Source organism: Erythrolamprus reginae, chromosome 2 (assembly GCF_031021105.1).
Source record: "Erythrolamprus reginae isolate rEryReg1 chromosome 2, rEryReg1.hap1, whole genome shotgun sequence".
Taxonomy (NCBI): domain Eukaryota; kingdom Metazoa; phylum Chordata; class Lepidosauria; order Squamata; family Dipsadidae; genus Erythrolamprus; species Erythrolamprus reginae.
Genome location: NC_091951.1, coordinates 182,734,642 through 182,746,764, shown reverse-complemented (window position 1 = coordinate 182,746,764; position 12,123 = coordinate 182,734,642). Strand labels below are relative to the sequence as shown.

Genomic DNA, 12,123 nt, shown 5'->3' with positions numbered 1-12,123 from the left:
AGCAAGAGGGGGGGGGAGAGAGAGAAATGACTCTTGATTTAAAGCATATGGTAAAAAGCACCCAAATAATAAGAGAGAAAAAACCCCAGCCGTTTGTGTGTGTGTGTGTGAATTCTTGAACCATTTCCAATAGCTCACCTGTTATTGGAAATGGTTCAAGAGTTCACACACAAAAGGGGGGAGGAGACAGGGATGGAAAAAGAGAAGATAGTAATAATAGTAATAGATTTTGGTTTTGTTTTATTATTAATTTCTTTTAATAAAAAAGGGAATTTTTTTCTTATTTATTTATTTATTTATTTATTTATTTATTTATTTATTTATTTATTTATTTATTTATTTATTTATTTATTTATTTATTTATTTATTTATTTATACTTCTATGCCGCCCAGTCCCAAAGGGACTGTCGCTCAGACACTATACTTTTCCGCCTACACCAAAAAAAAATTAGAGGGAACATTGATCATAACTTTAAAAGTTGTTAAACAGAGCTTTCATTAAGCAAGGACCTGTGTGCAGAGCAATCTGTAAATCTTAAGTGCCTCTTCTCACAGCTAACAGCTTCCTAAAGAATTTTCAAAATAGTGTCATTAATTATATCAAAATATCATTTATGAACTAAAAATGCTTCCATATATTTTTCAGGCAGGATAATGTTCAGAGCAAAAACCACAACCCAGCACCTGCAATCCAGCAAAAGCTCCTCCTACAACAGCATTTGTGGCTTCAAGTGTCATTCAGATGTCCTGGAACATTAATATTCCCCATCTGGAGTGCTGTACAGTGATCCCCCGTTTATTGCGTCCCCAACCATTGCGAACAGGGTACTTCGCGATTTTTCAACCCGGAAGTCAAAATACCATCTACGCATGCGTGCGTTTTTTCTATGGGCACGCATGCGTAGATGGCAACCGGGAGATCAGCTGCTGGGTGGCTTTCCTGGGTCTTCCCCCTCTTGCTGGCGTCAGCGAGGAGTTTCCCCACCGCCCACGCAAACTCCTCGCTGCCGCCCGCCCTTCGCCCGCCCACGCCGTTCATTCTCGCCGCTTTCGAGCTGAGTCCTGAAGCGAATTCGCTCCCGGACTCGGCTCGAAAGCGCCGAGAGACAGCGCCAAGGAACGGGCCTGTCCACGCTGTCTCTCGGCGCTTTCGAGCCGAGTCCGGGAGCGAGTTCGCTCCCGGACTCGGCTCGAAAGCGCCGAGAGACAGAGCCAAGGAACGGGCCTGTCCACGCTGTCTCTCGGCGCTTTCGAGCCGAGTCCGGGAGCGAGTTCGCTCCCGGACTCGGCTCGAAAGCGCCGAGAGACAGCGCCAAGGAACGGGCCTGTCCACGCTGTCTCTCGGCGCTTTCGAGCCGAGTCCGGGAGCGAGTTCGCTCCCGGACTCGGCTCGAAAGCGCCGAGAGACAGCGCCAAGGAACGGGCCTGTCCACGCTGTCTCTCGGCGCTTTCGAGCCGAGTCCGGGAGCGAATTCGCTCCCGGACTCAGCTCGAAAGCGCCGAGAGACAGCGCCCCCCGGACCCCCAACCCGGGTTTGGGGGGCTGCTAGGAAGCCCCCCATGCCGGCGGCAAACAGCCGCGCCACCCCCAATCTTCGGCTCCTCGCTAGCGCTGTGGGAGTAAAAACACCATCTGCACATGCGCAGATGGTGTTTTTACTTCTGCATCGCTACTTCGCGAAAACCCGCTCGTTGCGGGGGCTCCTAGAACGGAACCCTCGCAACGAGCGGGGGATCACTGTACTGCAGGCCACTGAAGCTGACTGTAGATCTGTAGGTCGGTGGTTCAAATCTCATCACCAGCTCAAGGTTGACTCAGGCTTCCATCTTTCCGAGGTGGGTAAAATGTGGACCCGGATTGTGGGGGCAATATGTTGGCTCTGTTAAACTAACATATTGTAAGCCACCCTGAGTCTAAGGAAAAGGGCGGCATAACAATATCTGTAGTGGTGTTCGTGTGCACCCTTCTAATCCAGCAAACTAGTTTTTAAATACGGATCGCGCTTTACAGTAGCAGCCCCGCCCCCCCCAGTCGGAGTATGTAGGATGTTGTCGCCTTCTGATATTTCTTACAAGGAAGGTATTCTAAAACGCAAGCGCCTGGTTAAGTGCAAAGTTCTCGCGGCTGACAAGCAGCCCCCTCTTGCAGTTAATTCGACAACCAAGTTTCTATTAAAGCCCCTAATCACAGTAATTCGCAGCATTCCTTAAGCGTGCATTGGCTGTTTAATCGAAGGGGGGGGAGGGACTAGAGAGCCGCAACTTTAAATAAAACTAAACCGCGCGCGTTTAAGAGGCCACGCCCCTCTCTTACTTTTTTTTCCTCTTAAAACGAGTGCGGCCAATCCCCCGCTTCCGCAGGATCCGATTCAGCCAATCAGCAGCTACTCCTTTGCTCTGAGAAAGATGGCTGCTTTACGAACGGTTTAGCCGGGTATGGAGGCGGCGGCCGGACTCCTTCATGGCAAACAAACGGCGGCAAGCGGTGTCGGTAACGGGAACTGCAAAGCTGATGGTAACGAGCCCGGCGAGGCGGAGCCATAGACGAAAAGCTGCTGCTGTTGAGAGTGTCCCACGTGGCGGGAGTCCCTGTAACGAAAACAGAGCGGAGGGTGAGAAGCCTGCGGAGGCCCCCTCGTTTTGTCCTTGCTCTTTGCACCTTTTAGCCCAGCCGGCGTGTCACGTTAGCTCCATCCGGAGCAAAAGTGTAATTTTAAACTGGATTCCGTAGTTTATTCCCAAGGAATGGTATTGGTAGTGAGTGTGGAACGCAACTCCCGCCATCCCATGCCAGCTGGGACTGATGGGAGGTGTAATCAGAAGCATCTGGACGTAACCGGAAGATTGGTGGATTGGGTACCACATTTAAATCCATAGTCCCTCTCTGCCCCAGCCCCCCCCCGGTTAACGACCCTTTCCTAATTTATAATACAGTACTTGTTTCCCATAATTTCCAGAATCTTTATACTTTTCTACTGGATGTGCAAGTAGAGTACCCGGATTGTGGGGGCAATATGCCGGCTCTGTTAAAAAGTGCTATTGCTAACATGTTGTAAGCCGCCCTGAGTCTAAGGAGAAGGGCGGCATAAAAATTGAATAAATAAATAAATAAAGTAGGACTTTTGAATAGAGAGTTAAAGGCATTGCACTTGAATGCATTTATTATATCTTCACAAAAATAAAATTCTTATCCTGGATCTCCTGCTGGAATCTCCAATAATATATCTTTATTTTATTTGTTTGTTTGTTTGTTCGCTTAATTTCTAGGCTGCCCTTCTCCTGAGACTCAGGGTGACTCAGTAAGGGGCGTACATAAGCGCACTAGAGTGCCTTCCTTCCCATGTCCTATAGTCTCTCCTATATCTTCTCTACTATATCCTCTATAACTGTCATTGTGTATTATTGTGTATTGGACTAAATAAATAAATAAATAAAAATATTAATATATAACAATGGAAGAAATCGAAATTAAATAAAACAACTATTACTATCACTATTTAAAAACCCTTAACTTAAAACATCTCACAGACAGCCCACCTCATACAACTCTGTCATATCTCGAGCAGTCATACCATAATGGGGGCTGGCACAAAGCAATGTATGATTGCTTTGTATGATTTGCATGAACTACAAAATGTTCATTTTTTTTCAGGAACGTTAAATCTTGTAATATCACACAGCTTGATCTGTACCTCCCATTACCAATGATTAGAACTTCCACTGTAAGGAGGAAAAGCACTTTAGCAAAACAGTGCTCTCTGTTCCCAACCCTTAAAGGCAGTCCAAAAGGATATTGTGATAAATGGTATCAAAGACCCCTGAGAAATCAAGTAGTTCCAGGAGAATAACGCTATACTTGGTTTTGCCAGATGTTATCCATAAGTAAGGCTAATATTTTGGTGCCATGTCCATGCCTGAAATGGGCTTAGATATTGCATTTCCTGTAGGGCTATCTGCAATGGCACCTTTTTAACGCTCTCCCAAGAAAGGGATGTTTGGAACAGGTTAATCCATAATTGATTGATTGATTGATTGATTGATTGATTGGATTTGTATGCCGCCCCTCTCCGTGGACTCGGGGCTGGATCAAACAAGGTAGAAAGCATAATCTGGTCTTCCAGAGATGCATTTTCCAGTTTCATGAAAAATAGTGGTAGTAGAAGCTTTCCCTAATCAGCGGGGATAGGGATCCAGATTGCAAGTGGGGGAAGCTGATACTATACACAATCCTGTCCCCTGTAACTCACTGAAGGTAACCAGGCAATCCTTTCTCGTCAGAATTTGATCAACTGGCATGGAACTCAAAACACTTGGGAGCAATTTGGTCACCAGCAGTTGCCTAGATAATTTGTCACAACTTATATAGTTTGATTTTACCAAAGCTCATAAAGTGTATACATGTACACTTTGAATAGGTGTTTTGTTTTATATTTTTTATATTTTTCCATAGAAAAGACTTTGTATAAGACGCCAAAGAGAACTCAGGCGAGCAGATCAAGGTTGCCTACTTTCAGTTCTCCTACAAATGAAATTGATAATCAGCAAGAGATCTTTTGGGATCCTCAGTCACCTACAACATATAAACTAGGTAACTATTGCTCATATTTTGAAATGTTTTCTAAGTAATTTATCTTTCAAAATGTTTTTTTGCATTGTGCTGTTTTGCTTCAGGAAACTTCCCTGAACCCTCCGGAGTGCAAAAAACAGCACAACGGCAAAAGGGGTTTTTTTTTGGCTCCGGTGCTTCAGGGAAACTTCCCTGAAGCATCTGGACGGTGAAACAGTCTTTCCCAAAGCCGAAAATCAGCTGGCATGCTGGAGCTGACATAGGGCGAAGTCTCATGGCTCTGCATGCCACCTGTGGCACGCTGTCAAATAAAAATATTTGCAGTTAAATATGCTTGTGTAGCCTTTTAAAGACTTTACTGCTTTACTCTTGGGCTTCCATCTTCCAGTGTAATGTGGAACCTTATTATAAGGCATTCTTCCCAGCTTGTCCTGCCAGGAGCTGAGCTTGTTAAGTTTTCCAAATAGAAACAGGTTTTGCTTTCTTTTTGGATTTTTATTGTCTTTTGCTGTTTTGTGTTTGTCCTTTCTCTAATGGATTTGTAGTGCTAAATGGGAGTTTTATGCTAATTTAAGTTTTATAGCTGCCCATCTGATATTGGTAGTACACACAGTTAAAATAACACCCCCCACCAAAAAAAATTATGTTGATTGATTTGTTCAGTGATCCATTGTTTTGTTTCCCCAGCCCCTCACAATTTATCAGAAGTTCTCTTCCACACATCAATATTTTTTCTATCCTACTTTTTCAAATTTTCCTTCTATAGAGTTTCCACCGCATGCACCATTTTGATCTTTGAAAGCATAAACACATCATGGCCTTTATACATCTTTTCCAAGGCTTTCATGGCTTTTCTACCTTGTGCTAATGTGTAGCATATTGGTCTTTTATCTGATGATTCTCAAAGACAGAAAGTGTCTGTTATTGTGATGTCTTCATTATGAATTCTGATTGTTGTCCTGTTGTCCTTATTTTAAATATTTAATTGTTGTCATATTTTTGTCATTCTCCTTAAGGTTAATGTATTTCTTCATTGGGAAACTGTGTGCTTATACATTAGCCAGTCTTGGCCTGCTTTTAAGGTAGAAGTGGTCTCTTATTCCAGTTTCTTCTTTTTTTAGGCAACATTGAGAAGAAACTGACAATTGGTGGCCATACAGTTGAGATCTCAGAGATTGTTAATCGAATTGCTCCTCAGGTAATGATTTTTCTAGGATACAACTCTATAAATTTGGCGTTTTGTACTTTCTTTTACATGAATTTGCATCTGATTAGAGCAGCCTATATGTCGGGTAAAAAATAAACAATTTAGTTTGAGGAAAAATAATATATTTAGTTCCCTCTTAAAGGTGTTTTTTCAAAACTCTCAAATGCAGATGGACTGCTGAATTTTATCCTAATAGATTTGTTCTCTATGTTGTGCCATACTTTTTTTCAATCCATCTTTCAGTCCATCTATTTGAAAGACAAAGGTCAGTCTTTTGAAGACAGCAAAGTCCACATCCTGGACAGTGAGACCACTGGTTTAAAGAGCCGTCTATGTTAAAATTGAACATATTGAAGGGGAGAGATACAACACCACATGTCTCCTGTTTAAAACAGTCCTTTCAGCAGTTCCAATTTTCACTCTGATTCAGATCTCCCTGAGGACACAGATAAACCAAGTGGTCTTAGCTACTCTCAGAGAGCTAATGACTGACAACCACATGACTTCAAGGAATAACACATCGTTTCATTCCCCACCATTCAGTCAGAACTGAATAAGCTTGGATGAAGCCAAATGTCTTCAAGAAAAAATAAACTAGTTGCCTTTTTAAAAAGCGCCTTTGGAAACATGGGCTGAATGACTAAGAATCTTCATAGATATTTAAACCAGAGTTTGTTAAATCGTTTAACCAAATTACCTTTTTTCACAGACCCAATGTCATTCATACAAACCTTGGTTTTTTTACACAAGCTTTTCAGCAGTGGAAGTACCAAATTGAATTCTTGACTCACAAACAAGCAATTATAAATTGCTTCCTTTATTCAAGGATATACTTAAACTACTGATTTAGATTATCAGGTAACATTCACATCCTGATCTTAATAATAATAATAATAATAATAATAATAATAATAATAATAATAATAATGATGATGATAATAATTTATTGGATTTGTATGCCGCCCCTCTCCGTAGACTCGGGGCGGCTAACAACAATGATAAAAACAACATGTGACAATCCAATAATAAAACAACTAAAAACCCTTATTTATGAAACCAAACATACACACAAACATACCATGCATAACTTGTAATGGCCTAGGGGGAAGGAATATCTTAACTCCCCCATGCCTGGTGGTATAAATGAGTCTTGAGTAGTTTACGAAAGACAGGGAGGGTGGGGGCAATTCTAATCTTCTAATTTGTCCTGAGAACAGTCTCACTATTGGAAAATTCAGAAATACCAAATTGGCAGGAGTAGCCAATACCCCAGAGGACACGCTCAGGATCCAGATGGATCTTTACAGACTTGAACACTGGGGCCAAACAAATAAAATAAAATTCAATGCAGAGAAAAGTAAAATCCTACACCTAGATAAGAAAAACCAAAGACATACATATAAACTGGGTGAAACCTCACTCAGAGTAGGAGTGACTGCGAGAGGGATCTTGGTGGACAACCAACTAAATATGACCCAACATTGTGCAGCAGCAGCCAAAAAAGCCAATACAATCCTAAATTGCATTAACACAGGAATATAATCTAGGGCTAGGGAGGTAATAATACCACTATAAAGCCTTAGTTAGAGTACTGCACCCAGTTTGGGTCACCACACTACAAAAAAGACATTGAAACTAGAGAAAGTACAGAGGAGAGCAATCAGGATGATAAGGAGACTGGAAACTGAATCATACAAAGAGCGGTTGCAGGAACTGAGCATGGCCAATCTGGCGAAGAGAAGGACCAGAGGAGATATGGTAGCAGTATTCCAATACTTGAGGGGCTGCCCATAGCAGTGTTCCAATACTTGTGGGGCTGCCTCAGGCTGTTTTCCAAAATACCAGAAGGCCAGACAAGGAATAATGGATTGAAACTGACCAAGGAGAAATTCAACCTGGAAATAAAGAGGAAATTTCTCTTGGTGAGAGCGATAACCAGTGGAGCAGCTTGCCTGCGGAGGTTGCGAGAGCTCCAACACTTGAGACTTTCAAAGGGAGACTAGACTTCCATTTGTCTGAAATGGTGTAGGGACTCCTACTTGAGCGGGGAGTTGGACTAGGTCCCTTCCAAATCAACTAAATAAAAAAATAAATTAAATTAATACTTTTAGAATTCAAAACACTGAGGTAAATTAGATAGATACTGTATGTCCATTTAGTCAAATTGATAATGTTTATTCTTACTATTTAGGATGAAAAACCTGCCTGTTATGAAGGATCCTTTCTGGGGCTATGGATTGGCGAAGATGCAATTCCTTGTACTCCTGGAGTAACAAAAGCACGATCTAGAACAAAAATAAACAATGCAAGGTATGTTGGAAAACTTGCTAGTTTGGTTTTTTGGAATCATCACAAAACCTCTATGTAGGAAAACCAGAGAATAGTTCGATGTAATGGTAAAAGTGTTGGGAAATGATGAACTATTCAAGAATAGTTAATTTTTTGAAGGAGTTGAATCTTATTGTGATACGATTGAGCCATCTTCCAAGAATGATAAATGAGCCATTTCCAAATACTTTATATTGATAATATTTTCCCCCATTGCTTATTCATGTAGAGATCATCACTTAAAACACGGAGAAGAGGAACTTATGAAATTAGCAAAGCAGTTTGATAAAAATCTGATTGATGCAGTCCAGGAACAAAACTTTCTTCAGCCAAATTCTATCCAGGTTTTATCAGCAGCAAAACCATCAACTGATCATCATATCCAGGTCGAGAGGGAAGATGAGTGGCAATTGCTGAATGAACATCCTGCACTTAATTCTACCTCGTCCCATGGGAGACTTAAGGATAATGCTGGAACATCTGAGAATCATAAGAGCAGTAATCAAAAATCCATAGATCTAGATGCTGAAGGGGCACTTAATGAGCTTTTTGATTGTTCTACCCAAAAGTGCAGTGGCCAATTGAGCCAAGGTTTGTTAAGCTCTTCCTTAATGCCCATTGTGCAGGAGAAGGGCACTTTGCTGGAGACAGAGCAGCCTTTGGTTAGTGATGAATCTCAAGGGCAAAGTGCCATGCATCTTAAACAGCATTCAAAATTCCTTCCAACTGAAAAATCTAGAACAACTTCTGTACAAACATTTCCAATTGCAGAGCTTTCTAATCATCCTGACAATACTTTCAGTGACGACAACTATGACTGGGATGATTCATTTCTCATGCAAATTACCCAAGAGCCCGAATTGGCGAAGAGTGCAGAAGATGCAATGAAGAATGCAAAAGGGACTCTTATTTCTGAGGAAATGGGAGAATCAAAAACATGGACTATAAATTCCAAGAAGCCATCTCTTGCCCAGGCTGGAGTTTGTAATTCTTCCAATACCATACCAGTATCATGTGTTTACATGTCAAACCAAGACATTCGGACAGAAAAAGGCAATATTGTTTCTTTTCATGACGATAGCTTATTAAAAATCAACAAGGTTGATTCACCTAGGCAAAACAACACTCTGGACTATAATTTTACTTCAGTGAAGTCTAAAAATAAGAATGTGCCTCATGGCCCTTCCCATCTCAAAAGTGCTGCAAATACAAGTTCTGAAAAAAGAACTTCGATTTCATATTCTGATCTTGCTAAACTGTCAACTGGGAAATTCAAAAGCCACGCACATGGCACAAGCTACAAGGCCCCAGTTGTTTCTGCCAATAAAAAGCATGATCCAAAGACAGCAGCTAACCAGGAAAACTCTGATGGTCCACAACAGACATCTGCGGCAAAGAAAGGCGCGTTTTCATTCGGTGATTGGGGTGAACCCAAGTTTTCAGACGAAGTTCTAGAATTGTTTTGTGAATCTAATACCTCTTGGGGCACCCACTGTGATAATGATGATGATGACTTACTTTATCAAGTTTGTGATGACGTGGAAAGGAAAACGCAGAGCCAAATGGGTATGAAGGAAACCGGAAAAGATAAATCAGTGGCAAAGAGTACTTCCAATTTGGCACAGAGCCTTTGTCAGCCAGGGCCCAGTCAAGGGCTTTCCATTTGCCTGCAGACTGAGAAAAATCGTGCAGGCAGAAAAACCTTTTCCTTGGATCTGCCCATTGCAATAAGGAAGAGTGAAAATTCTGTCAATAGATCTACAGTGTTTGAAGACAGCTTTGCACCTGGAACTGGCATAGCTTCTATGTCCAGTGTGCAGATAAATATTAATCATGGGCAGTGGCAGAATGGCCATGATGTGGGCAAAATAAAAACTAACTGCAATCAGTTATCTTCTGAAAAATCCAAATATGTGTTCAAAAAGGCCAGTAGTTCTCAAGCCCTTGTTTTGGACCATAAAAATGTGAATGTTAGCAGTCTTTCTGGAACTAACAAGGGGCTGTGGGAAAGCAAGAATGCACCAAATATTCCATTTCAGAAAGTCATGAATGGCAAGCCAGTTGTTAAGAACATTGATTTTGCACCATCTGAGAAAGGTAGGTGTTGCTGGATTCTTCTCAAAATAACACAATTGTTATAGGTAAGCAGGTAAACCTTCATTCATTGAATCCCTGGATCTTTATAGAATTCACACTGTCACTGAAGCATTAGCTAGCCCTGAAGTGGGTTCTGTCATAGATAAGGGACAATATCTGAATAAAGGCATTGTTAGATGAGATTGAGGATGCTTTTCTCATCCAATAATGAATTTATATTGATCAGTTAGACTCCCTGGCGCACCCACTACTGGGGCATGAACACAGTGTTTTCTTAAAAGGGAATGACACTTTGGTATCATTTGGGTATGATAGTGTAAAATAAAACCTTTGACAAAATGCAGGAATCCCGTAGGAGATAGGTTTATTTGTGATATATGAGCTAGTTCCTAAACCCCATGGTATAGCTTTCTTTTATAGATTCATCTGCCTGGCATTAGTGCTGTCTGTTCTGATCTTTGGATGTAGCTAAGCTAATTTCATTCTGCCTTTTTTTAATCGTACCAGGATGGTATCAATTATTTAAGAAGATTGCCAAAATCCATGTTTAAAAATGAAACGGTACAAGTGATACTTACAATTAATAGTTGAACTTTTAATAATTGCTCTTACTCCATTTTCTTAGACTCTATAAATTGGTTCTTGAAGGGAGCAAGATTTTAAACTGCCCTTGATATAGGTGACCCCACCCACCCCTTTCCCCTTTTATTTGGTTGATGTTTTTGCAAGAATTAGAGGGCAAGAGTTATTCTGATATATTATTAATGAAGTTCCTCCTACTCCTGATCATTAGAAACAAGGTACTGGGTAAATGTGGCTACATCAGACCATTTGCCTTCTCTTTGCAGAATATAAAAGTAGGAGGTGTTCTCAAGAAGAAATTGCACGGAAAAAGCAGGAAGCTCTTGAGCGAAGAAAGTGTAAAATGGAAACATTGTTCAAAAATGCTGCACCTACCTGAGTACTTTTCATACAGAAGAATTAATGGCAGGTGGGCAGTGGAGTCATTGTCTATATACAGTATATATATATATGTATATGTCTATATTGAAGAGTACTGCCAATTACTTCACTTACTGCTGCCTTTATTCTTCTACAGAATGGCAGTATTAATTGCTTTTGAATTTCCTTCCTTCTCTGTTTTTTTAGAACACTATTGCTTACAACCTTTTTTTAAAAAATAAATTATTTATTTGGACATGGGATATTAGAACTATTTAGCTGATATCAGTTCTTTTCTGATTAAATCATGCAATTGGCATTTGTTATTCCCCATGAAACATAATGTGTCAGTTCTTTCTTTGGAATGTTTCAGAAGACCAATATCCAGTTTAATTATACATTGGTCATTTAGTCCATATCCCATACAATGTTAGCCTAAATTTTGTAACAAACATTTTGTTTATACTGAGGTCATAAATGATAACATTCCAAGCTTTAAAGTTTGTACCAATAATGTAAACGTTTAATAGTGAGCCTTGGATGTAACTCACAGCTTGGTTCCATTTTAATTTTATTTTATCACTACATTATAAAGGACTGTTTCTGTAGTAAAAGCATGTGAAAGTTTTCTATCATTTATTTATCATTGTAAATTACGTACATGCTGTAAATTGTAATTAAACTGATAGCAATTTCTCTGATTATATTCTTCTCTCATATGTCATGAGGACCTAACCACCATAGTATTCTTGCCTCTTGACAGAAGTGAAAGTCATCTGCTCTCTGTTGGAAGTCTGTATCAGTGTGTTGGTGACTTCCCAAGCTGTTCTTTTCCGATTCAATTCTGTAGCTCAACATAATAAACAGGGAGATGATAGCTGGTCCCTAGTTATGGGGCCTACTCATCTTCAGTAAGAAAAAAAAATGTATTTTTTCTGCATCATGACAGAGTTGAGGATTGAGTTTCAGACACTATTGACTT

The 12,123-nt window shown here is 40.6% G+C and overlaps 1 protein-coding gene across 1 annotated transcript; it reads left to right on the top strand.

The window, feature by feature from the left end:
• Window positions 1-2,353: 2,353 nt before the first annotated feature.
• On the top strand, window positions 2,354-11,845 carry ETAA1 (ETAA1 activator of ATR kinase). The gene is made up of 6 exons (XM_070740691.1): window positions 2,354-2,612; window positions 4,451-4,588; window positions 5,689-5,765; window positions 7,966-8,084; window positions 8,332-10,199; window positions 11,048-11,845. Exons 1-6 carry the CDS (start codon window positions 2,462-2,464, stop codon window positions 11,158-11,160), a joined length of 2,466 nt encoding a protein of 821 aa, XP_070596792.1. The 5' UTR covers window positions 2,354-2,461; the 3' UTR covers window positions 11,161-11,845.
• The last annotated feature ends 278 nt before the right edge of the window (window positions 11,846-12,123 follow it).

Excerpts from the sequence above, each read along its gene's own strand:
- ETAA1 (XM_070740691.1), top strand. The coding sequence starts at position 2,462 with ATGGCAAACAAACGGCGGCAAGCGGTGTCGGTAACGGGAACTGCAAAG. Across the intron at positions 2,613-4,450 it reads TAACGAAAACAGAGCGGAGG|AAAAGACTTTGTATAAGACG; the intron begins GTGAGAAGCCTG and ends ATTTTTCCATAG. Across the intron at positions 5,766-7,965 it reads TTAATCGAATTGCTCCTCAG|GATGAAAAACCTGCCTGTTA; the intron begins GTAATGATTTTT and ends CTTACTATTTAG.